Source organism: Panthera onca, chromosome E1 (genome assembly GCF_046562875.1).
Source record: "Panthera onca isolate mPanOnc1 chromosome E1, mPanOnc1 haplotype 2, whole genome shotgun sequence".
Lineage (NCBI taxonomy): Eukaryota > Metazoa > Chordata > Mammalia > Carnivora > Felidae > Panthera > Panthera onca.
In genome coordinates this window covers 345,111-369,862 of record NC_138352.1, presented here as the reverse complement: position 1 = coordinate 369,862, position 24,752 = coordinate 345,111, and the positions used below count along the sequence as shown (strand labels likewise).

The following is a 24,752-nucleotide window of genomic DNA, read 5'->3' as shown; positions in this document are numbered from 1 at the left end:
AACATAATTGCATATTCTGTCATAATAAAATCATCCTACAGAAACAGGATTCTCAGGGCCTAATCTATAGGTCATTTATTTATAAGTAGTATTGAGGGCACCTGGCTGGCTGTCAGTGGGGCATGCGCTGATCTCACAATTATGAGTTCGAGCCCCCATGCTGGGTATAGAGATTCCTTAAGAATAAAATATTTTTTTAAAAAACTAGTATTCAATGTAGAAGAATTCTACCAAACACTGCAACTACCAAAATACTGCAAACCGTTGCCTAGAATTTGTTATGTCTTCCCACCCTGTTTGTATCGATCCTCTAGGACCTAAGAGGATGACATATGAGGAGTGTGATTATGACAATGCTTATTAGCACTACCAATATGGAGATTTTTTAAACCTTCAGAGGAACCCACAGAATTAAGTTTTCTCAGTAGCCCCCTTTTTACCTCTCTGTTATGAAAATAATCTCCAAATATAATCTAAAGTAGAAAGAACAGTAAAATGAACCCCCAAGTAACCATCATTGAGCTTCAATAATTATCAACATGGGGCCAATCTCTGTTCATATACACCCCTCCCCCCACCAACAGATTACTCTGAAGCAAATCCCAAACATCACATAATTATTATTTAAATTCCAAGCACTGAATTTTTATAGCTCAGCAAATACAGCAATAGGTAGCAATGAGAAAATGAATTTAACACGAAAAGGCTTAACTTTTTATAAGAACAAGTTACCAAACAAAAAAGCTAAAATCTAAGTTTCAGTGAATTTATATAGCAGAGGTATAGACCTGTTTCCAGAATTTCCAACAACAGATATTTTTGTGCCATTTAGTGACAGGAACACTAACCCACAATAACCACCATAGTAAATAAACACTGTAAATGTAGCTTCTATTTTAAACCCAGGATCTCAAAGGTTTAATTTAGGGACTGATTTTCACTATAGGTACCATCTCCACAAAAAATAAGGAGCAATGAAGAGTAGGAATTTTGTGCACATGATACTTTTCTAAGGATTTGATGGATTCTCTAATATACATAATTTACATATGATCAGACTGATGAGAATAAAGCTCATCCTGTGGGCTGTAAACGATACTCTCCCTTCTCTGTCTGCTTCCAATCAACGCCCTCATTCCCAGGCAGTCAGTATTCTGCTAAAGCCTAGGGCCCTCCAGTCTCAAAGTTAAGTGATCTGACCAACTGACCCTGGGGTTTAATATATGTGGGACTTCTACCCCGCCCCCAACCTCAGTTTGGAATCAAATGTCCAATTGGCAGCTTTCTGTTACCACCTCAGAAGGAAAAAGAAAGCTCTGTTAACACACCTTTACAATCACAAAGTGAGTTGTTTGGGCTGTAGGTATCTTTTATGGCTCCTGCTGTCAAAAGCAGGCAGAAATAAGAGGTCATGGAATAAGCAGGTAGAGCTAGCTGGGGTAGGGTGGTGGTGGGGAGACGAGTGACAACAGATGGGAAGAAATGTGGCTCAAAACATTTTAGAACATGGCTGATGGGTACGGATAAATTTCTTTGCAAACTGTGCTTACTTTTTTCCTGTTTAGATTTCAAGGGATGCTGGGGTTACTTTACATACTAATCTTTACAACTTCTTAGTTCTTGACAGGGCATCATCCGTAGGCAACTCTAGAAATGAATCCCTCATCCCATTAACCCATAACAAGAGACCTACATTTGTACTGAAAAAAATTTAGGGCCATTCTTTAAATACACAGGAGCAATCTCGTTCTCTCCCTACTCCATAGGGCCAGCCAGCTCTAAAGAAACACACAACTCCAACACCTGGCCATATATAATCTCTCTCAATAGTTTTCCAGAAAGGAAAGAAAAATTAAGACAAGTTAATATAAATACAGAGAGTCAAACGGCCGAAAAGGCAGTAATATTTGGGGAGGAAAATCTACTTTGGTTTACTGCATTTTGCCTAAGACAGGATGTAGATATTAATGATCAATTACCAACATTTCAGTATAGCACAGCCATATCTCCACCAGCCAACCTGGCAGATCTCCCAGATACCTACCAATAAGTACCAGCACCTTGTGACGTCAGCTCCATGCCATCCACTGAATTGTAGCTATCATCATCCATGATCTTGGAAAGACCAAAATCTGTGATTTTTATCTCTCCACATGCTGTACCATTTACTAAAAGAATATTACCTAAAAAGATGAAAATCTTCATGAATAAAAAGAGACTTACTAATTAAGAGAAAAGTTCAAGGTAAAACAGACAAGAAGGGGACAAGTGAACTCAAACTCTCGCACGTAATAGCAAACATCTAAATTCGTGGAATAAAATGATCTGGACTCTGGATGCTAGAGGAGAGTCCTCAGTGTCTGGCTGCAAACTTCCATTTTCCAAGAATCACCTGCTAGATGTGCCAAAACCACCACTATGAGCAGTGGAAAAAAAATAGCAACTCGCCAAAGTAAAATATCACTTGGACGGCTGGTCAAAAATGGTGGGAAAGTTTCATCTGAGCTTTCAGTAACAATCTCTAAACCACCCTGTTTAGAACAGTAGTTTCAGGACCGGAAAAAAAAAAAAAAAAAAAAAAAAAACACCAACAAAAAAAACCCAAAAAAAAAAAAAAAAAAAAAAAAAAAAAAAAAAAAAAACAACCCACACAAGGGAATCAAAACTAGTACCACAGTGCCACCTACAGTTCCTATGATGGGAAAATGTATTGGATTCAGTGCCGGAAAACCCAATAACACAAATAGCTGTCGTTTTAAAAACCACTTCATTATAATGACTTTTTTTGTCATTTGAATTGTATTAGAACATTAAAGAATAGTGAATAGTGAGATTTAATAGGTAGCTACCAGTAGAGGAAAGCAGAGTTAACAACTGCGCCCACCAGGAGGTAAATGGGAACCATCTTCCCAACACCCAAGCCAAAGCTGGTTCCAGCTGTCTACAGAGAACATATGCAGACTTCTAAAAAACAACTGAGGATGACGACAAAAAAAACAGAGGTGGGGCGCCTGGGTGGCTCAGTCGGTTAAGCGTCCAACTTCAGCTCAGGTCATAATCTCATGGTTTGTGGGTTAGAGCCCCACACCGGGCTCTGTGCTCACAGCTCGGAGCCTGGAGCCTGCTTCAGATTCTGTGTCTCCCTCCCTCTCTGCCCTTCCCCGCTCGCACTGCCTCTCTATCGTGAAAATAAAGAAACATTTTAAAACAAAAACAAAAAAAACAGAGGTAAAAAGTCTAACTGCCCTCTACTGTTTGCTGAGGACTACTGAAATTAGATAGTAACCATACAAAAAGATGTAAATCTGTTCGAATTTAATGAAATGGGAGGCATACCTGCAAAATAAGTCATTAATTTAGAGGCACTTTCGTCGAAAAGACTTGGACTAGAGGACTACTATGTAGTGTGAAATGGAGCTCACCCAGAGCAGTCCTTGCTAAATCGGGCTGACACAGTGACCTGCCCTGGCTCTACAGACAAGGGCATCGTTTCTCCAGAGCATTTCATCCAACTCATCCTCTCAAACCCAGCATTGTGTGGCTGGGCCTCTTTCATTCCCACACCTACCCAGGCAAAGCCAGACATTACTAGGCCTTCTAGGCTCCTGCCACATTCTCTAACTTTATCAGATTAGAAGTCACTTTTAAGACCAGAGAAAAGCCATCAATACTGTCACCTAAAAGTTAGGACATACCTGGTTTGAGGTCATAGTGTATGATGGGAGGTTTTATTTCATTTAAGTACTTTAAAGCATTCACAATCTGCATGATAATGGACCGGGCCTCTTTCTCCGACATTAATTTGTGCTGTTTCAGGTAGAAGTCCAGATCATTTCCCTCACAGTACTCTAATACTGTACAAAACCTGAAGACAAATAAACCAACATTTTTGACTGTGGGAAACAGCAAGCAAATCAAGACTAACTAAGCCAGCCCCAGCGAAAACTTTAATTAGCTTCTTGCTCTGTTCTTTAGTCCTTAAAGTACTCTTCTATTCTTTATTCAGTAGTAGCTACCTGAGTGTTTGCCAGGAAGGAAACTGCTTTCTCTCCTGGTGAAGAGCCTTCACACCCTCCACACTGGAATCTGTTGTGTTACAATTCGCCCACGCATACCTCTTCTTAAATCTAGTCTATAAGAACACTGACAAGAACTGTAATGTACTTAAGCTAGATATCTCTCCAGAGGGGTCTCCTACACATTTCCACACCGTGCTCCAGTTCTAAACAAGCATACGGTACTCAAGTATACAAGTCTCAATGCAAACATTTCAAATGATCCTAAGCGCTGACAGTGAGAAAAAATCTAGGGTTTGCCCACGTCCCAAGAACTGGTTTCATGTCATGTCTCCTGGTAGTTTGGCACAATACTGTATATAATTGCTTTTTGCTAAACACAAGAGAACTTTTAAAAGTACAGTATCTGTTGTTCTAACAAATATGCTATTGCATAGTGTGAGTTTTTTCCTTCACTTATATCAATTCATCATATAGACCCAAATGTAAAACTACCATTTGTAAAACATACCATTTGTGGCATGAAGGGTCATGTGTCTATCTTCTAAGGGAATTATAAACTGAAGTAAGGCTTCCTGAATTGTTTGAGTATTCCTGAGAGATGAAGACCTTTTAAACTATCCTAAGCTGTGACAATATGGTTGTATCACTCAGGATCTAGCCAGGAAATAAAAACCACCTGAGTATTTAAAACAGAGAAGTTTTAGCTCAGGGAATTGATCACATGGATGATGGAAGAGCTGAGAGGATAAACTGGCCAGTGAGGCACCCCAGAGATCATCCAGAACAGGAAGCCATTAGCACCCTAGGGGCCAAAGGGCGGAGATGGTGCAACCTGAACCCAGGGTCACCAAGAGAGACTGGAATCACAGCGGGGAGGGGGAGGAGTGTCCCTACCCACCACCATCTCGGTCTCCCCAGTGGCTGAGCCCAGCTGAACAACAACTGACACCGGAGCCTGGCAGAACAGCCTACAAAGGTCATCTTCCCTAAGATGCAGAACAGGGTAAGGGTGAGGAGCAGACCTGAGCGCTAACAGGCTCAGGACTAGAGAGGACTAGAAGGCCTCTGGGAAATGTGAGGCCTTCAAAAAGCACTGCGATGAAAGGTGGACATACACCGTCCTGCAGGATCCCCAAACTGAGCAGCTTGTGTTTTCTATGAAGCATATTAGGGCACGCTAGCACCCTATTTGAGAATGAATATCAAAAATTTATAGATTCTCTGATCTAAGATATAGATTCTCATGTTTAGTGGAGGTATTCTTTGATCCAAGTGCAAGCTTAAAATAAAATGTCACTTTAACACCCAAATAACTCTCAGAAGATTTTCTAACATGATGGTGAAAAGTCACCACATACACAATAGGAAGAACAAAATAAACCACTCAAGAATAGCACACAACCAAGTCAATTTCTTAGATTAGTTAAAAGTATATATACAATTTGAAACCATAGATAATCTAAGTCGTTCTCCTTATTTCTGAAATGTTTTTGTTATTGGGTGGGGGGCAGTCTACCTAGTATTCAAGGAATTTAATCACCCTTCGAAACCTGTTCTCTTAACCAGATATTCTTCTAAACCCCATCCACGCTAAACACACACTGACTATGCCTGGTCCGAGGGCCACCCTTCTGGAAAGGGGTCATCCCTGAGCAGATGGAAAAAGGGATCGTACACATTTCCAAAGGGAATGAAGGTCTCTCCCTTTGGGAAACATTTCTAAATGTGGGGTGGTTCTTGGCATAGCAGTCTCTGAGACACCTGCTGTTTAGAATAGGCCTGAACGCCTAGAATCACCCGGAAGGCTAAGAGGGAAGACCTGCCGACCAGACTCTGAAGTTCAGACTCCTACAGAGAAAACATTTCCAAATGCTGAAATATTCCTAAACTCCTGGGTAAACCCAGAGGTGACAGAGCTTACCTTACCCAGTAATAAAATACAACAATGCCTAAGAGTATTAAAGATCTTGGGCAAGTCATTTCACTTCTCTGGGCCTCAAATTTCCATCTATAAAATAAAGCTGAACTGAGATCCCTTCCAACTCTAACATCCCACATGCCTGTGAGGCTATGTTTTCACAGGCAGCACTGGGTTATGCCTTCATTTGTGCCACATTCGTTCCCATTCTATGATAAAATCACATTGCTGGTACTTCTTTAAAAGGCCCGTCACGGTTCATCAGAATCTCTGGGGTGGGGCAGAGGCTCTCTTGTATAGTCCACACCCACTGGGGCACGTCAGAGGCAGCTGGCACCAACTTGTGACAGTTACCAAGAGCTGACAGTTAATTTTCAGGAATTTTATGAGCTGGTTATTAAGCCACTGGTAGGATGCAAGGACAAACAAAAGGTGGTTTATTCATACAATGGAATATATTTGGTCGTAAAAAGGAATGAAGTACTAATATATGCTACAATAAAAAACCTTGAAAAAACATCATCTCAAATAAAGGCAGCCAGTCAGAAGACTCCAGATACTACATGAGTGATTCCTATACAAGTCCAAAATAGGAAAGCTATAGAGACCAAAAAAAAAAAAATAAAAAAAAATAAAACAGACTAGTGGCTGCTTAGGGCTGGGAGTGGGGTGGCGGTGGGGTGGAAGAATAACGGGGTGACAGCAAAAGGTATGGGGTTTCTTTTTGAGGTAGTGAAAATGTTCTAAAAATGACTATGGCAAAAAAAAAATGACTATGGCAATGATTGCAGATCTGTGAATATACTAAAGGCCTTGAACTGTTTACTTTAAGTGGGTGAACTATATGGCATTTAAATTATATCTCAATAAAGCTTTTTCTTTTTTTAAGTTAGTAGCTTGAAATTGGACCTGTTGAGAAATTTATTATCACAGAAATTGTCAAATACTACATATTAGCCCTATTCCGACCCCCACCAAGCTGGTTGTTAAACATTAACCAGCACACAACTATACAAGTCCTGTGGCTAAGAGATGTATTGCTGACCCAAACATGAATTCACACACGATCATTTGCCCATAAATACATACACTTGACTCCCTCAGAGAGTATTTCCTTGACCCAGATTTAAGCTCCATTTCATGAGTAGTCAACACACTGGAAGAAAACAGCATAACTGCTAAGCTAAAATGTCACGGCACTTACGAGTCAGTGTCCAGTGAAAAGTAATCATACAGCTTAACTATTCTGGGATGATCCAGTTCTTTGTGAATCCGGTATTCCCTACATGCGTGCCTGCAAACAAAGTGGAAAATTAACATTTTGTATTTTGGACTGTCTTTTAGACCTCTAAAAGGATACTTCTACACATTCTCTCATTTTTCCTTGCTTCTGCCTATTCATTCCATTCAGATGCGGCTGGCTCTGTATCTTTCCTCATCCCGTTTTCACTATTAGTATCCGCCAATCTGTTGAAAATAGTATCCACCAATCTGAGAAAATAGTAGGTGCTCAAATATCGCTGAATGAATGGATGCCGACCGTTTCAAGTTCATTCTATCACAATCTCACCTGTTTTATATTTATACCCAAATATCGAAGCTTTAAAAATTATAAAGACAGTTTTTCTCTCTCCTCAAAAACTTAATATCTCTAACTGTTTATATCCTGGGGATACATCAAGGAAATCAATTTTAGCATGTAAACTCCTTGGGTAAAAGGATTACTGACTGTACAAGGCAATTAGTAGTATTCTGTATTTGTTTTTAAACTCTCCTTACAAAAAGAACTTAAAGGGCTATCAGCTTGACTTTCTTCTAAGAAAATGTGAATCTGATAGAAAATTATGAAGCCCTAGTTTTCTTGGAATGAGAATCTACATATATGCAAATTAACATCTTTTTATTAAATACTTTTCCAATTTCAAATCACTTAATGAGATTAGGAACAAAAATATACTACATAATCCGACATATTCATTGAGTTTTAAAAGACTAGAACGTGTTTATTCAATATAATTACTAATAATTTTTAAGGTAGTTCTTATTTACAAAGAGAAGAACGGAAAATTCTTATATTTTAAGTAATCCGGCACCATTTAGCTTGGGGCATTTTCTTATAAGGCAAGATCAGAAAAGAGAAACTTTCCAGAGTATGGTAAAATATAATCAGGTGATGTTTTCTGAAACTGGTGTGTCCCAGTATGTCAAAAATACACAGAAAGTACTCAACTAAAGAAAAGATGAGGAAATGATCAGGGCAATGAGGAGAGAGGAACAAGAATCTAAAAGTAATTAAAATCTATTTTTCCCGAATGGAAACTGAGCCTGACTGAGCTTGTTTTTCAAGCTGCCACTTTTAGCAGTTTTTGCTTCTTGTGATACTTCATTTCCTCATCTTTATGTCTTTCCGAACAGAAAAGACATGCCAAGCACTGAGGCAGAGAAGTGTCAGGACACCACTACACTGGGACCTGGAAACCTGGCTGCAAGAGTCCCAGCTGTGTAACGCCACTTCGCTGGGCTTCCCCGACGCTGCGCAGGATTGGAGGTTTCCGAGGACGCTCCCTGGAGATGCAGGCCTCCAGAGCCCCGGTGCGGACCCTGAGCAAATGTAGCTCTGGCCCAGCTCCTCATTCCACCTAAGCAGCATCACATGTGTCCTTTTCGTATCTCGAGATCCCACCTAATAGTTCGTTCAGTAAAATTCAGACGATGCTGTTAACAAAAACCAAGTTTAGAAAGCTAGGAACTAACCAGATAACCCTCAAGTCATTTCTTCCTCTAACATACTAAAAATCTACAATTCTCTGCCCTTCTGTTGTAACTTTTTGGTTTTGTTGTGCATTTCAGGGCAGAGACCGATTTCTCCCTCAAAGTACAAGAAACAGAGGCAACTAAAGGAGGCAAAACTTAAGAACCAAAGGAAGGGTCAAAGTCCTCCCCAACTAACGGCATTTGCTGTGTCACTGAGCACACTCCCTCAGCATCATGTGAAGCTCTAAGCCCGCTTCTCGAGCTTCATCAGGCAAGGCCGTGGCTCTTTCCACATCCCTCGAATGTTCAACTTTTAATTTAGCATCCAAGGGATTAATGCACTACAGAAAGCTTAATTAGAAACGGGAAGAATCTTATCCGCTCATGTGTTAGTCTTTTACTCTTTTATAAGTGGGTATACATTCAATAGGCTTACAAAATGACTTTATCCTAAGAAATTAGAAGACCATCATATGTAAGTGTATACTAACTCAGATAAAATTATTTCTGTGGACAGCTTTATATGAAAGGTTTCCTACTGTGGAGTTTTTAATATGTTATTTGGGGGAGTCAAAGAAATCTTGTTAAAAAAAAGGAATCTTATAATACCTACTAATGCTTTAATAATGCAAAAGTAAAATAATCAGTTTGCTTTTCGTTTGTGGAGGAAGGAGAAGAAAGGAGGTGCAGAGCAGAACTCAAAATTAAAACAACAACCTTTTGAGTTCTTCCTTTTTTCTTAATAAAGACTCAAATAAATGTCTTTATTCCAGATGGGACTGGGAAGTCACTCCCATGAAAGTAAAAGCAATCAGAGATGTTACTATGCAGGATAGCAGCATTTTCATATTTTATAATGTTACCATTAACACTAAAGTGTACCACTTTTTAGTTTAATACTAAATTTTGAAAGTACTGTCTAAAATCTGTTATATGTTTGATATACACCTCTGTAAGTTCCAAGGAGTTAATGACATTTTGCTAATTCACTATCATCTGTATAGCCTGTATTCATCAGTATGATTTCATAATAAGCAAAATCTTTCAAAGAAAGGTGGAAGTGTGTAAGAATTTCTCCCTAGGTTTGGGCAAAGGTCTTAAGAACTTGGCACGCTCCCTCCCCATGTGTCTGTCTGTCAGCTAGGAAATGGCCCCTGCAGAGACGGCTCCATAGAAGGTACTTGGGTGCCATGATTCCACCTCTGATGAGGAAATGAAGAGTAGAAAGGTACCACCATGAGCCTGGAGCGGGACCAGTAAAGAGCTCAGAAAGCTGAGACGCCCCCCTTCACTTGCTCTAGGACTCTGCCTGGTAGAGAAACATGAGGAACATACCCAATCTCTACCCACCAGCACTCAAAGCAGCTTGCCAGATGTGTCACAGAGGTACAAGGTCCAGGCTTCGACCCCTCACTGTTTCAAAAGGCTAAGGTGGGCAGCACCCCATCAGCAGTCATCACAGTATTCCTCAGCAGAGTTCTCTTTAGGGCCAGCCTAAGAGCTGGACGCTGAAACTAGGCAAAGTATGTGCAAATCCCAGCACAGGAACCACCTTCTCAAGGTTAATCAAGGCTGGCCCCTCATAAAGTCAAGTGGTTTAGAGTGGTCAGGTCACACATAAGATACAGAACAGGCTCCAAGGATAGCCGGAGAGCATTTTTAAAGAGAAGCAAGTACCATTCCAACTCCCTACGCACTCTGAGAGTCTCAATGTAAGGGGGACGTTTCGCGTTTCTAACTGGTCAGAGCAACATGTGGCTTCCTTCTCTGAAGTGCTCCTGGCATTCACTGTGGCATATGCCATTCGTCCCTGAACGCCAAGTGACTGGAATGTGCTTGTAATAATGTAACTGTTCCTCAGAAGCATCTGGACTGCAGCTGCCTGTCACGTAAGATACACACACAAGGTGCCATGCATAAAGCACACCTCATCCTTTTTGCTACCTCCGCTAAGCCCAATTTCTCTTAACGCCACAGGAACCTTCACTTCTCCAGTGCTGAGTGCCATCCAGCACAGAATGGGGGGGGAGGGGAGCAGCGGAGGGGAGGGGAGGTTCCTGGACCCCTGATAAGGAACATGTATACAGCAAGAGTTGCCTTGGTCTATGCCCCAAGAACAATTGATGATATAGAAATGTTTTACTTTTCCCTTGAGATTTAGAAGCCAATTAAAAGGCTATTTCAGGGGTGCCTGGGTGGCTCAGTCAGTTAAGCGTCTGACTTGATTTTGGCTCAGGTCATGATCTCGTGGTTTGTGGGTGCAAGTCCTGCATCTGGCTCTGTGCTGATGGCGCGGAGCCTGCTTGGGATTCTCCCTCTTTCTCTGCCCCTTCGCCACTTGCGCCCCCCCCCCCCCAAAATAAAATAAACTTAAAAAAAAAAAAAAAAAAGGCTACTTCAAAGTCTACTGCTTTTTTTCCCTTCAAAGTACAACCTGTAAGAAAAAAAACACAACTGCTCTCATAGAAAGGAGGTGAGTTTACATTAAAAGTGGTTATCTTCTCCTTCCTGGGTCAGGACATGTCTAATTCAGTGCTTTTACCTACAACAAGGAAACAATACTAAGCCCAGTGGGGATCCTAACAGCAAATCAGGTATGAGTGGCCTCCAAACCAAATGAGCCATGAATTCCAACGAATGAGCCATGAATTCCAACGTTCTGAAGCTTGGGGCAGGGTGGGGAAAACAAGCAAAACCCACCATTAGTGGATCAAAGAAATTCACACCTGTACGTGTAATCATTATTCAAGCTAAAGAAGTCACCCTCCCAGCCCTTCTCCCAACACAGAAGAGGAGCGCCAGCCAGTGGCATTCAGGACCCTGAACACAGAATTCGGAGGGGAAACTGTGAGGGGGAGGGGGACTCAGCACCGAGGAACTGAATGTCCAACAAGCACCACTGCAGTCAAGAGGCACCCCAGGTACCCCCCCCCCCCCTTCCTGTTTCCTCCATGAACAAATGACTGAACAAGCAGGAAAAAGCCCAGCCCAGAGCCCCTCAGGATGCCCAGGCCACTGAAGGACTCCATCATCTGCTTTCTATAGACAGCAAGACGGTTTCCGAGGCTTTACTTGTTTACTGTAGCTAATGTTACACACATAACGGAAAGGGAGGTTGAAGAGCATGGGTTTTGGATTAAGGGAAGTCTAGATTTAAACACCAGCTCAGCCATTTCTTAACTATTACTCAAATTCTGTAAGTTTCAATTTGCTCATCAGTAAGATGGAAAATTTCTTCACTCTCCCAGGATAGTCATAAGGATTAAATGAAACAACAACAATGCATGTACAGCTGTTAGCACAGGGCCCAAACTACAGCTGTTACTTCCAGATTTTGAAAAATCAGATACTCTAGGATCACTTACTTGTGGTAATTCTCCTTTTTCTCATCTCTCCAGTTTTTATTTAACTGGTGAATTTTCACAGCTACATATCTTTGTTCTGTTAGATCAAATGCCTGCAAAGAAAAGGAATAAATTATGTTCTGGATAAATGCTAACAAGAATTACAGGCAAGTAACGGACTCAAAGCTTCTATTTAACACATCCGTGATTCAAAATCCCAAATGCATTGTAAAATAAAAACAACAGTGGATGACAACACATCACATACTTGTTTCAGAGTTGCAACCATCTTCTTGAAACTTGTGATCAGATAATTTAGAAGTCTCCAGACTCACTGGCACCAAGGGGCTTAGAAAACAACCAAGTACACACCACAAACAGCAAGACAGCCCGTGCCTTACCAGTCATTGCCAAACAGTTCTCTCTGTGGACAATATCCACCCGCTCTGGGGCCTCACTCCCTTGCGTTGTATCTCGCCCCTCTGCTGACACTGGGACAGGACACTTCTAAAATGCTGGGGACACACACTATCTGCTCCTTGAGAAATAACCCCTCCAGATACACCTCTTCACTGTTTGTTTAGAAAATAACCTCGTAATTTGTTACACTGTTTATTAAAATACAAACAAATAAAATAACACCCTGCCTTTAGCCCCACCCATATACAATGGGCAAATAAAAAGCAGTTTTCAATCCCAACATGTCTGAAAGTTGTCACACCAGATCACGTCTCCAGCACTGTCCAAAGAAAAGGACATACTTTCCCCAAAGACCGCCACTGCTGGAAAGTCCTGCATCAGCTAGGTAGTGCTAGATCGTGGGGCGGGGGTGGGGAAGAAGGGGAACAGGTGGGTTTGTGAGGATGCTAAGTGTAAATCACAAGTTGATAACGTGAGTAGTATTTTAACACAACAGGGTATTTCTCCTATACAAAAGAATTTATTGAACAACTCCTTTGGGATGAATAGTTTTTCTTAATTCTTAAGGTTGAGATGAGGGGTGCCTGGGTGGCTCAGTCGGTTAAGCCTCTGACTCTTGATTTCAGCTCAGGTCATGGTCTCATGGTTCCTGGGATTGAGCCCATCGGGCTCTGCACTGATAGTGTGGAGCCTGCTTGGGATTCTATCTCTCTGCCCCTCCCCCCCCCCCAAAATAAATAAACTCATAAACAAATTAAAGTTCAGTAAGAAATTTAATGCCTCAGTTCCAGCACTATTACCACCCATCTACCCGTTTCCACAAATATATGGACAGATGAAAGCAACAGGTACAGGGTAAGTCATGACTCCCGTTCTACGGATCTTTTAAAATGTAAGCTACCTCTAGGGAAGCACTAACTGCAAGAGATGGCTACTCATGAAAGAAACTTCTAATTTATACTAAATTTAAACCAGCATTTTTTTAAATATAAAAACTACACAATTTAAACAGAATAGCTTATTTCACAGAAATGGAAACTTCTGAACTCTGTTTTTCTTATAGAATCTGAAGTCCACCTACAAGCTTATAGAACATCATGCCTTTACAGGAAAAAACCATTTAAAACCATTAAAAGCCAGATCAAATACCACCTAATTTGTAAGAGCACTAATGAGACGATAAGTGTCTTTTTGTCCACCTACTGTACCCTATTTCTGAATCCAAGACACTGTGATCCACCACCGATTTAAGAAGCATCTAAATTTCAGGAATGTAAACACGACTAAGGAACACACTAGGAAAACACAGGATGAAGAAATAACTAACAAGTAACTGGGAAGCACCAAGAACAAATGCTGATGATTTTAAAAAGTATTTGTTTCACTTGTAGGTTTATACCCAAAAGAATTACAAGCAACTTCTCTGAGAGGTATGTGCACATGCATGTTCAAAGCAGCACAATTCACTACAGACCAGGAGAGGAAGCAACCCCAACATCCACTGCCAGAGGAATGGATAAAGAAAACGAAGTATATGCATACAATGGAGTATTATTCAGCCTTAAAAGAAGGAAATCCTATCACATCAACATGGATGAGCTTGGAGAACATCATGCTAAGTAAATGAGCCAGTCACAAAAAGACAAATACTGTGATTCCACTTACACAGGTATCTAAAAGTAGTCAAGTTCATTGAAACAGAAAGTAGAATGGCAGTTATCAGGGGCTGGGAGAGGAGACTTGTTGCTTAATGGGTAAAGTTTCAGTTTTGCAAGATGAAAAAATTCTGCAGATCTGTTTCACAACAACATAAATACACCTCACACTACTAAAATGTACACTTAAAAGTGGTTATGATAAATTTTGTGTTTTTTTTACACTTTAAAATTATCAAAAACAAAAAATAGAGTGTTTGATTCAAGAATGAAAACAAAAACAAAGAAAGCAAAAGGAAGGAAAGATTAAAAACACAAGTTAATGGGGCGCCTGGGTGGCTCGGTCGGTTAAGCATCTGACTTCGGCTCAGGTCATGATCTCACGGTCCGTGAGTTCGAGCCCCGCGTCGGGCTCTGTGCTGACAGCTCAGAGCCTGGAGCCTGTTTCAGATTCTGTGTCTCCCTCTCTCTCTGCTCCTCCCCTGTTCATGCTCTGTCTCTCTCTGTCTCAAAAATAAATAAACGTTAAAAAAAAAAAAATTTAAAAAAAAAAACACAAGTTAATGAAAAAATCAAAGAGTAGACTTGATCAACAAAATAAAAAGTTGATTCTTAGAGGAAAAAATAAACATTGACTCATCTCTGACCTATCACTCAAGAGATATAAAAATAAACACTTCAGGGGCGCCTGGGTGGCTCAGTCGGTTAAGCGTCCGACTTCAGCCCGGGTCACGATCTCGCGGTCCGTGAGTTCAAGCCCCGCGTCGGGCCCTGGGCTGATGGCTCAGAGCCTGGAGCCTGCTTCTGGTTCTGTCTCCCTCTCTCTCTGCCCCTCCCCCATTCATGCTCTGTCTCTCTCTGTCTCAAAAATAAATAAACGTTAAAAAAAAAATTAAATTAAAAAAAAAATGAATAAATAAACACTTCAGGGGCACCAGGGTAGCTCAGTCTGACTTTGGTTCAGGTCATGATCTCACTGCTAATGAGTTCAGGCCCCAAGTCGGGCTCTGTGCTGACAGCTCGTAGCTTGGAGCCTGGAGCCTGCTTTGGATTCTGTCTCCATCTCTCTGCCCTTCCCCCACTAGTGCTCTGTCTCCTCTCTCAAAAAATAAAAAAATTAAAAATAAATAATAAAAATAAACATTTCATAAAAAAGAGAAATAACTAAGGTATGGATGATATATATTTTTTAATGTTTATTTATTTTGAGAGAGAAAGAGACAGAGCATGAGCATGAGAGTAACGGAGGGGCAGAAAGGGAGACAGAGAGAATCCCAAGCAGGCTCCATGCTGTCAGCACAGAACCAGACTCAGGCTCCGTCCACCTCACGAACCGTGAGATCATGACCTGAGCTGAAACCCAGAGTCAGATGCTTAACTGACTGAGCCACTCAAGGTGCCCCATGGATGACATTTTTAAACCAAGGTGAAATAGGAGATTTTCCAGGAAAATTATCAAAACTGGCTTAAGAAGGGGAAGAAAATAGCAAATCAGTATTTGTAGAAGAAATTAAAAAGGTTATCAAAATGTTTTCCTCTACAATGACATCTACCCATGTGATTCGAAGTCTGCTCTTTTATTTTTTAATTTTTTTTTTAATGTTTATTTATTTTTGAGAGAGAACTCACACGAGCATGAGCAGGGGAGGGGCAGAGAGAGAGAGGGAGACACAGAATTTGAAACAGGATCCAGGCTCTGAGCTGTCAGCACAGAGCCTGACGCGGGGCTCGAACTCATGAACCATGAGATCATGACCTGAGCTGAAGCTGGACGCTTGACAGACCGAGCCACCCAGGTACCCCTGCTCTTTTAAGGAGCCAACAATTCCTATGCAATGCATCCCAGGGCATGGGAAAAAAGAAATTTCACAACTTACTCTGGATAACTAGGACATAAAAGCTAGACAATGCTGCCTGCACACAAAAGATGACTATGGGCCAGCCGCACTTATGAATAGAGATAAAAAATATGAAATACTAGAAAATCAAGCCCAGTAGTACACTAAAAATAATATTCTAGTTCTGGAAGTGAACAGTAATGGTAGTTGTACAACATTATGAACATACTTAATGCAAACAAATTGCACACTTAAAATGGTAAATTTTTATATATATCATCACAGTAAAAATTAACACTAAAGAAAACCGTCAAATCATTATGTTATACACCTAAAACAAATATATCATTGTATGCCAACTAACTTCGATTAAAAAACATTAATACACATGGGGCGCCTGGATGGCTCAGTTGGTTAAGCGTTCGACTTCGGCTCAGGTCATAATCTAACGGTTCGTGCGTTCGAGCCCCGTGTTGGGGCTCTGTGCTGACAGCTCAGAGCCTGGAGCCTGCTTCGGATTCTGTGTCTCCCCCTCTCTGCTCCTCCCCCACTCATGCTCGCTCACTCCCTCTCTCTCTCGAAAATGAACAAACATTAAAAATTTTTTTTAATAAAATATTTAAAAATAAATATAAAATAAAATATTTAAAAAAGAAAGGGGGGTACATAACTAGTTTTTACTGTTTTTATCTGAAATGAAAACATTATTTTGCTCAAACTATTTCCCATATATAAATTCACAAGGCATAATGTAAATCCCAAGAGTGAAGACTGCACTTCAGGAAAAGGGAATTCACAGGGCCAGGCAGTAGAGACCATTTAATAAACTGACTTTGCATGTAAAATCCTGGTGCCAGAAACACCTACAGAAACAAGGAGGCGGTGACTGGTGAACATGTTATGGATCTGCAGCTACACTGAAAACCTGCTGAATTTCTCATTTAGTACAAATGAACTAAAGGCACAGTGGTCTGACCTTCACTGGCCTGGCTAAAAAGCCAGGACGCTGCTTCAGAATCCCAGAGCTAATTAACGCTCTTAGAAGATGAGAACTTTTTTTTTTTTTTTAAATGTTTCATTTATTTTGAGAGAGAGAAAGAGAGAGAGAGAAACAGCACGAGCAGGAGAGATGCAGACACAGGATATGAAGCAGGCTCCAGGCTCTGAGCTGTCAGCACAAAGCCCAACGCAGGGCTCAAACTCACAAACCACGAGATCAAGACCTGAGCCTAGGTCAGACGCTTAATGGACTGAGCTACCCAAGCACCCAACATGAGAACTTTTTAAAAATAAGAAGCAGGTTTTCAAATAAGAATGAACTTTAAGGCATCTATTTAAAAAAATCATAAGAATAAAAGTAACACAAACGTATTTCTTTAAAAAAAAATTTTTTTAATGTTTATTTTTGAGAGAGACAGAGCATGAGCAGGGGAGGGGCAGAGAGAGAGAGAGAGAGAGAGAGAGGAACACACAGAATCTGAAGCAGGCTCCAGGCTCTGAGCTGTCAGCACAGAGCCCGATGCGGGGCTTGAACTCATGAAATGTGAGATCACGACCTGAGCCGAAGTCGGATGCTTAACTGACTGAGCCACCCAGGCGCCCCACCCCCATACTTACTTCTAACAAATGTAAGTGAGGCAGGAAGTACAGAAACAGAATATAAATCACCATAATTTCACTACTGAGAAACAGTGCTGTTTTTCCTTCCTGTTTTTTTTTTTGTTTTTTTTTTTTTTTTTAATTTTCCAAACTTGAGAACAGGGCAAAATACTATATCCTGCCTTAGTAAGTTTTTGAGTTTCAACCAAAAGATATCAATCCACAATTATCACTATTCTTAATGTTCTCCAAGTCAGTAATAACCAATAATTTAATCTTAGTCTTTGTATCCAGTTTCTTACACTTACCTTGTAAACTTCACTGAAACCTCCTCTACCCAAAAGATGTAACAACAAATATCTGTCATTTAGCGTTGGATGATCTTTAAATCTGTGGAAACAGGGAATACAGAACATACTGAGGTCAAGGACTACACAGTCTTCCATACTAGCAAAATTCCCAGAATATCCAACATGCTATGCACATGATTATAGCTGCTGCTGCCAGTTTGGTAACACCACCAATATAGCTAATTGTAAACATGAAATAAGTTACATAGTTCAAAGAGACTACATAAATACAAGGATGGCACTGGCTACAGAGCCGTAAGGTATAGATGCCAGCCTCAGCACAGTCACAACTGGAGCTGTGACCTGTGTTGACCTTCCTCCCTGTCTGCCTCGCTATGAAGTGAGGGGACTGTAGACTACACTAGATCAGGGATTTCCAAAGTGCACTACTCAGTTCCTCCAAAGTATTCAAAAGCCACATGTTCCCACCATTCCAAAACTAACACAATGAAACTCCAAGATATTTTACATAGCCTTAAAAACAGATCTGACTATAAAGTAAATCACATGTCCGTTCTATGTACATTTATTTTCCCTCTTTGAGACAGTCTCATGATATAACTGTTTCTGCCACACAGGATTCCACCTTGTGTTGTTTTCTAACAATAAGACAAAGACGAGAGAGATTCTGGCAAAAATAACTTTAAAACTATTTCTACCTAGTTCCTGATCTTAAACTGCCCCACTGTTAATCCTGGAAAACTATTTTAATTTTGAGACAGTGGCGTGCCTGCAGAGGGGTGCCACTGCTGCGTGGCGGTCGGCTCTGGCGTTCCACAGCAAGTTCGGCTCTTTGTTTAGTCGCACAGCTGTGGGTCCCTGGTCAAGTCAACGTAATTTTGTGGGGCTCTCATGAAGACAGCTCTATGCCTGACACATACAGAGTGCTCGGTCACGGTAACTGCTGTGGCCTGCCACCTCCCAGAAAGAAAAATCCATGGCTCACACTGGCCAAACAAAAATACACAAGCAATAGCTCTGTCCAAAAAAATCATGTTTCAGAGTCAGAAAAATTTTAAAAAGAAAAGATTACAAACTAAAGGTATTTCCCATATCAATCTACTTTTCGGTTTCAATCTTTTAAATGACTTATAAACAAAGGTGGGCATTCATCTACAATTAATACCTAAACCTAAGACAGTCTTGTTTAAAATCTCAGCACCCAAAGGGCCTTAAAGGTCATTCTAAAACCATGCCATCCCAACCCAGGAACCCTTCCATGCCATGACACTGTCACCCGTGCTTCCATTTAGCAGGGCTCTGCAGGAATCTGAAAACACAGAGTATCCCAACCACCTACAACTGCAAAGCTATATTGTTTAGTGACCTCTATTTGTGTGAAAATGCTAGAATACATGTATACATATTTAACATATAAATCTATTTATATTTATTTTTTTGATTTTTTTTTTTTTTTAGTTTTTTTTAACATTTATTTTTTTGAGACAGAGAGAGAGAGAGAGAGAGAGAGAGCGAGAGAGAGAGAGAGAGAGAGCATGAATGGGGGAGGGTCAGAGAGAGAGGGAGACACAGAATCCGAAGCAGGCTCCAGGCTCTGAGCTGTCAGCACAGAGCCCAACATGGGGCTTGAACTCACAGACGGTGAGATCATGACCTGAGCCGAAGCCGGATGCTTAACTGACTGAGCCACCCAGGAACCCCTTAATGTTTATTTTTTGAGAGAGAGAGAGAGAGAGCGCGCGCGCGCAAGTAGGGCAGGGTCAGAGAGAGAGATGGAGACACAGAATCCGAAGCAGGCTCCAGGCTCTGAGCTGTCAGCACAGAGCCCGACATGGGGCTCGAACTCACAAACCATGAGATCATGACCTGAGCCGAAGTCGGATGCTCAACTGACTGAGTCACCCAGGCACCCCTATATATATTTAAATTAAAGCAAGTCATAGTTGTGTTCACAAACCTGTATTACACCCTGCAATAGAGCTAAATACACCATGGAATCATATACCCAATTTATATTAAGCAGAACCATCATTCTAGACCATTCAATTCATGTCAGAAACTGTTTAGCAATCTCCAACCCAACATACCCCCAAGTTGCTTACTGTGAATTATCTTCATTATGTATCCTTTTTAGTTCCCTGATATGTAGATTTCTAACCCTTTCTAGCCTTTCCAGCTCTGCCTGGATCTCTGCTTCCTCCTAAAGTGAAAAGGAAAGAAAAAGCTCAGAACACAGGAAACTACCCTTTAGGAATCTCATTTCAAAAACAGACATTTTTCTTTCGAAAAACTAAAGGAAAATGTTTCTTCCACATTAAAAAGGATTTTTTTTTTTAAGGACTAGAATTTTAATCATAAAAAGCAAGATCACAGTAAATAATAAATAAAACTGAAACCATACAAAGGAGTACAAGTAAGAAAAAAGCCCTCTTGCTGCCCTGCCCTCTCGTCTCCATGCCCATTCCCCAGATGTAACTACTGTTAAGTATCCTGTGTAAATTTTCAGAAATGTTCTCTGTATTTATATACAGGCGTACAATCTTTTTTTTCCTTTTTTTCTTTTTCCTTTTTTTTTTTTTTTTCAAAAATCAGGTTCTGTATCTGGTTCTGCTCTGTAAGTATGGATTATGTTTGGTGCCTTAAGTTCCACTGATTTAACAAGATCTGAGAACCCAGTTGGAAAAACACACACCAAAGGCAGTTTATTAAATGCTTACTGACCATCATCCCCATAAGTAGTATCTACCAAAAATGTATGGGCTGTTGAATTTAGGAGATGGGCAATCCATATTTAAGACGCCTCTGTGAACATCATCAATACCTATTTTTTTTTTTTTTTTTTTTTAATTTTTTTTTTCAACGTTTTTTATTTATTTTTGGGACAGAGAGAGACAGAGCATGAACGGGGGAGGGGCAGAGAGAGAGGGAGACACAGAATCGGAAACAGGCTCCAGGCTCCGAGCCATCAGCCCATAGCCTGACGCGGGGCTCGAACTCACGGACCGCGAGATCGTGACCTGGCTGAAGTCGGACGCTTAACCGACTGCGCCACCCAGGCGCCCCAATACCTATTTTTATGTAGGTGACTTTGTGTGGTTGGTACAAGTTTAAAATATTAAGAGCTTTCAGATCAAATCTGAACCACCTGCTCATATTGAATATTTAATTTTTACCTAAGGATAACTACTTATGAAACTTTATGAGATATGCAGAGTTATCTATTGGTATATCACTGGTTGAAAAAAGTGCTCTCATTGGGTGGCTGGAGTTGACTCAAAAATTCAAAGACATGAATTCCACCATTCACGGTGGAATACAGGATATAATAGGGAGAAGAACTACTCCAGATTTTAGCAGGTATGTCCAACTATGACATTTGCTTTAATACTACATGTAGACTGATTTCTCCAGACATATTTTGCTCATTATACTTACCTTTTTAAGATGACCTAATCTGAGTTTGAAGATTTCTTCTTGTTCATGGTATTCTGCTAATGTTAACCTAGAAGATAATGGTAGAAATTCCAGTAAATTATTTGAAATTGTAGTGTGCCTATCAAAAGAGAAATGCCAAAGCATGCCATATGGTAGAGTCAGTCTGTTAAAATAACTAAAAGCTAGATTATCTTGCAATCTGACAAAAGAAAACTTCTGTGATTTATCAGATGTGACATGAAGAAAGGAGGCTAATTTATAAAAAAATGAGAAAAATAAATGAGCTTATATTTTTACATTATTTATGAAATGAGTTTTGTCCATACAATCTCAGATGAAAATCCATTGGGAAAGTAGCCAAAAATTATATGCCTGAACTTTCTTTTTGAAGAGACAGTAATAAGCCAATGGATGTGATGATTTTTGAGAATCTCTTAGACTCTGATACCATGGTAACAAGGAGTAGGACGACATAACGGAAGAGTCCAGGATTTGGAGTCTGAGGTCTAGGGTTCAAAGTGCAACTCAGGCCAATGGCCATGTGACCTGGACAAGCAACTTTTTAAGCCTCAGTTTCTTAAGAGGGTGGCAAGCAATAGCACCCATCTAAGAAAGCTGTTGTGACTATTAAGTGAGAATGGGAAATAATTCCTAAGTTGTAAAATGGTATTTGAATACAATACTCAAAGGGCTGACTTGAATGGGTGGTCACTTGTGTTCCACCTACTCCAATCACAACTCTGTATCTTAAGAACGAGCATTTAAGGAGTGATCACTTACTCCTCCATCTTCACCCTCTTCACATTCTAGAAGCAGACACACAGACTTCAGTGTGTTAGATGTCACTGTTCAGTTATATTCCAAATAGCAGGAGAAAGAAGGAACAGCTATCCCATCAACCAGGAAGAGCTACAAAATAGCCTTTGAGGTCTGACTAAAAGAGACTAACAAGAGGAAATACATCCACTAGGTTGTTACATCTGTCCCTTCACAGAGGCAGAAGTACTTCTATCCATACTCCGTATCACACGAGTAGAAAAGGGAGAAATGAAAATACAGTTAGGGATTCTCTCTGCCTGAAATAGGACTGATATCAGAGGTGATAATGTGACTCACTCTAAGGCTCCAGAGGACTGTTTTTGGCTTCTGGCCAAAGGAATGAGCCAAGTTACAGATACTTTAATTAAAAACTGGACTAAAGGCCTTCCAGCTTGGATTTTACACAGGACTCCAGATGGCAACTGCTTACTGACACACTACTGGCCTAGACTGAGTTCTAATTATTGTTCTATGGCAAGGAAACAGCCTATGCCTTCTTTATTACTACTAAGCCAACAGTCTTATGCATTAGCATTAAATAATTTTCAAGTAATACTGGAGGGACAGTCTCTTCACAAAATAAATCTGGGAGTGGTCACAAAAAAGACAATGATCAGACTGATGTGTACAACATTTGCCCAGAGAATCTTCCAAATCTGGGTTCCTACTTGGACTTTCTGAAAGAAAATATTTTAAATTTAAAATCTAGTTTTAAAATATTTAGTAAAATATTTAGTTATAAGAATGAAGATGTTGTCCAAGTTTATTCACTGTGTATACTATTATCACTATCCTCAATGAAATCATTAGTTTATTTACCTGTTCATTTCCCCTAAAGAAACCGTAAGCTCCTAAGGCTAGGGCTGTATCCTTTAGCTCTGTATCCCCAGTGTCCAGACCAAGGCCAATTGTACAATATGCATTTACCATAAACTTACTAAATGAATGTCCAGGAAAAGGCTCCCCAAAACATCAAGTATGTATGGAGTAAGGAATGGTATTAAGCCATCTTTCCCACTGGAATGGGATGTCATGGACCTTAAACAATAGTGCAGTACACACACTATTATATTTGGTGGATTGGAGGTTAATGTTTTTGAGAACTGATACGAAAACATAAAGGAAAAAGACATATTCTTCAATAAATTATACAATATCATTATCTTTTGTGTCTATCTTTAGACCTAAAACCTATTTTCAGCCAAAGACTCCCACAATGACAGCTTTGCAAAATTTCTTTTTCCCTTGAAAAACCAATGAAGCCACTACAGATACACAGATAACAATACTGGTTACTGTTTTTATGAAAAATGTATTTTAAATTTCAAACATCCAATTCAGGAATGAGCTTCATGGCTACCATCAATTCTTCAGGGATTGCCTACACTACTATCTATAGATCTTTCCCCCTGCCTTTTTTTTTTAATTTTTAATGTTTATTTATTATTATTATTTTTTAATTTTTATGTTTATTCATTTTTGAAAGACAAAGAGAGACAAAGCACAAGCAGGGGTGGGGCGGAGAGAGAGTGGGGGACACAAAATCTGAAGCAGGCTCCAGGCTCTGAGCTGTCAGCACAGAGCCCGACGCAAGGCTCCAACCCAGGAATCATGAGATCATGACCAGAGCCGAAGTAGGACGCTCAACTGACTAAGCCACCCAAGCACCCCAATGTTTATTTATTTTTGAGAGAGAGAGACACACACACAGAATCTGAAGCAGGCTCCATTCCGAGCTGTCAGCACAGAGCCCAACATGGGGTCCAAACCCACAAACCGCAAGATCATGACCTGGGCTGAAGTCGGACGCTCAACAGACTGAGCCACCCAGGTGCCCCTCTTTTTTCCCTTTTTTATGTGAAAGCTTCTTGAAGACAGAGGCCATGACTTAAATGTCTTCATATTAAGTACGTATAAGAAATATTTTAAATAGGTAAACAATATATAGGTTTTATTTCCCATGTCAATTCTGTTTGGCAGTTCCTGCTTAGTTGACCCATGGACCATTCACCTCATAGTCTGTTTTTGTAAATCAGGTCGTATTGGAACATAGCCACCCCCATTCATTTACGTACTGTGTATGGCTGCTTTCAGGCTACAACAGTCAGCAGTGCAGAGTAGATGCAATAGAGACCAGCCTGCCTACAAAGCCTAAAAGTATTTACCATGGCCCAGTATAGAAAAAGCCTGTCAACTCCTGCCCTAGACGAAGATTCTCTTAGTGGTCAAAATGGGATGATCAGGGGCGCCCGGGGTGGCTGAGTCAGTTAAGCATCTGACTTCGGCTCAGGTCACGATCTCACGGTTCATGGCTTTGAGCCCCCATCAGGCTCTGTGCTGACAGCTCAGAGCCTGGAGCCTGCTTCAGATTCTGTGTCTCCCTCTCTCACTGCCCCTCCCCCGCTCACACTTGGTCTCTCTCTTTCAAAATTAAACATTAAAAAAAAATTAAAGAAAAAAAGAATGCGATGATCAATTAGGGAAATCTGACACAGGGCAGGGGTGAAAAAAGAAAGCATCTATACCAAGGCTATGCTATCCCTCCTATTCATGGCAGCTATGTGACCACACTGCAACCGAAGATATTGGTGTTTCCCACAGGTCCACAGAACAGGAAAAAATACTGGTGATGTCAAGATT

The 24,752-nt window shown here is 40.5% G+C and overlaps 1 protein-coding gene across 9 annotated transcripts in view; it reads right to left on the bottom strand.

The window, feature by feature from the left end:
* TLK2 (tousled like kinase 2) overlaps positions 1–24,752 on the bottom strand; it is a 114,269-nt gene that overhangs the window by 7,946 nt on the left and 81,571 nt on the right. For all 9 annotated transcript variants that reach the window (XM_081791083.1, XM_081791084.1, XM_081791082.1 and 6 more), the window contains 7 exons: positions 21,294–21,360; positions 19,961–20,058; positions 17,856–17,937; positions 12,057–12,148; positions 7,142–7,231; positions 3,696–3,865; positions 2,045–2,183 (listed from right to left, as the gene is read on the bottom strand). In XM_081791083.1, the coding sequence (XP_081647209.1) occupies positions 2,045–2,183; positions 3,696–3,865; positions 7,142–7,231; positions 12,057–12,148; positions 17,856–17,937; positions 19,961–20,058; positions 21,294–21,360 (738 nt within the window). The remainder of the gene's footprint in view (positions 1–2,044; positions 2,184–3,695; positions 3,866–7,141; positions 7,232–12,056; positions 12,149–17,855; positions 17,938–19,960; positions 20,059–21,293; positions 21,361–24,752) is intronic.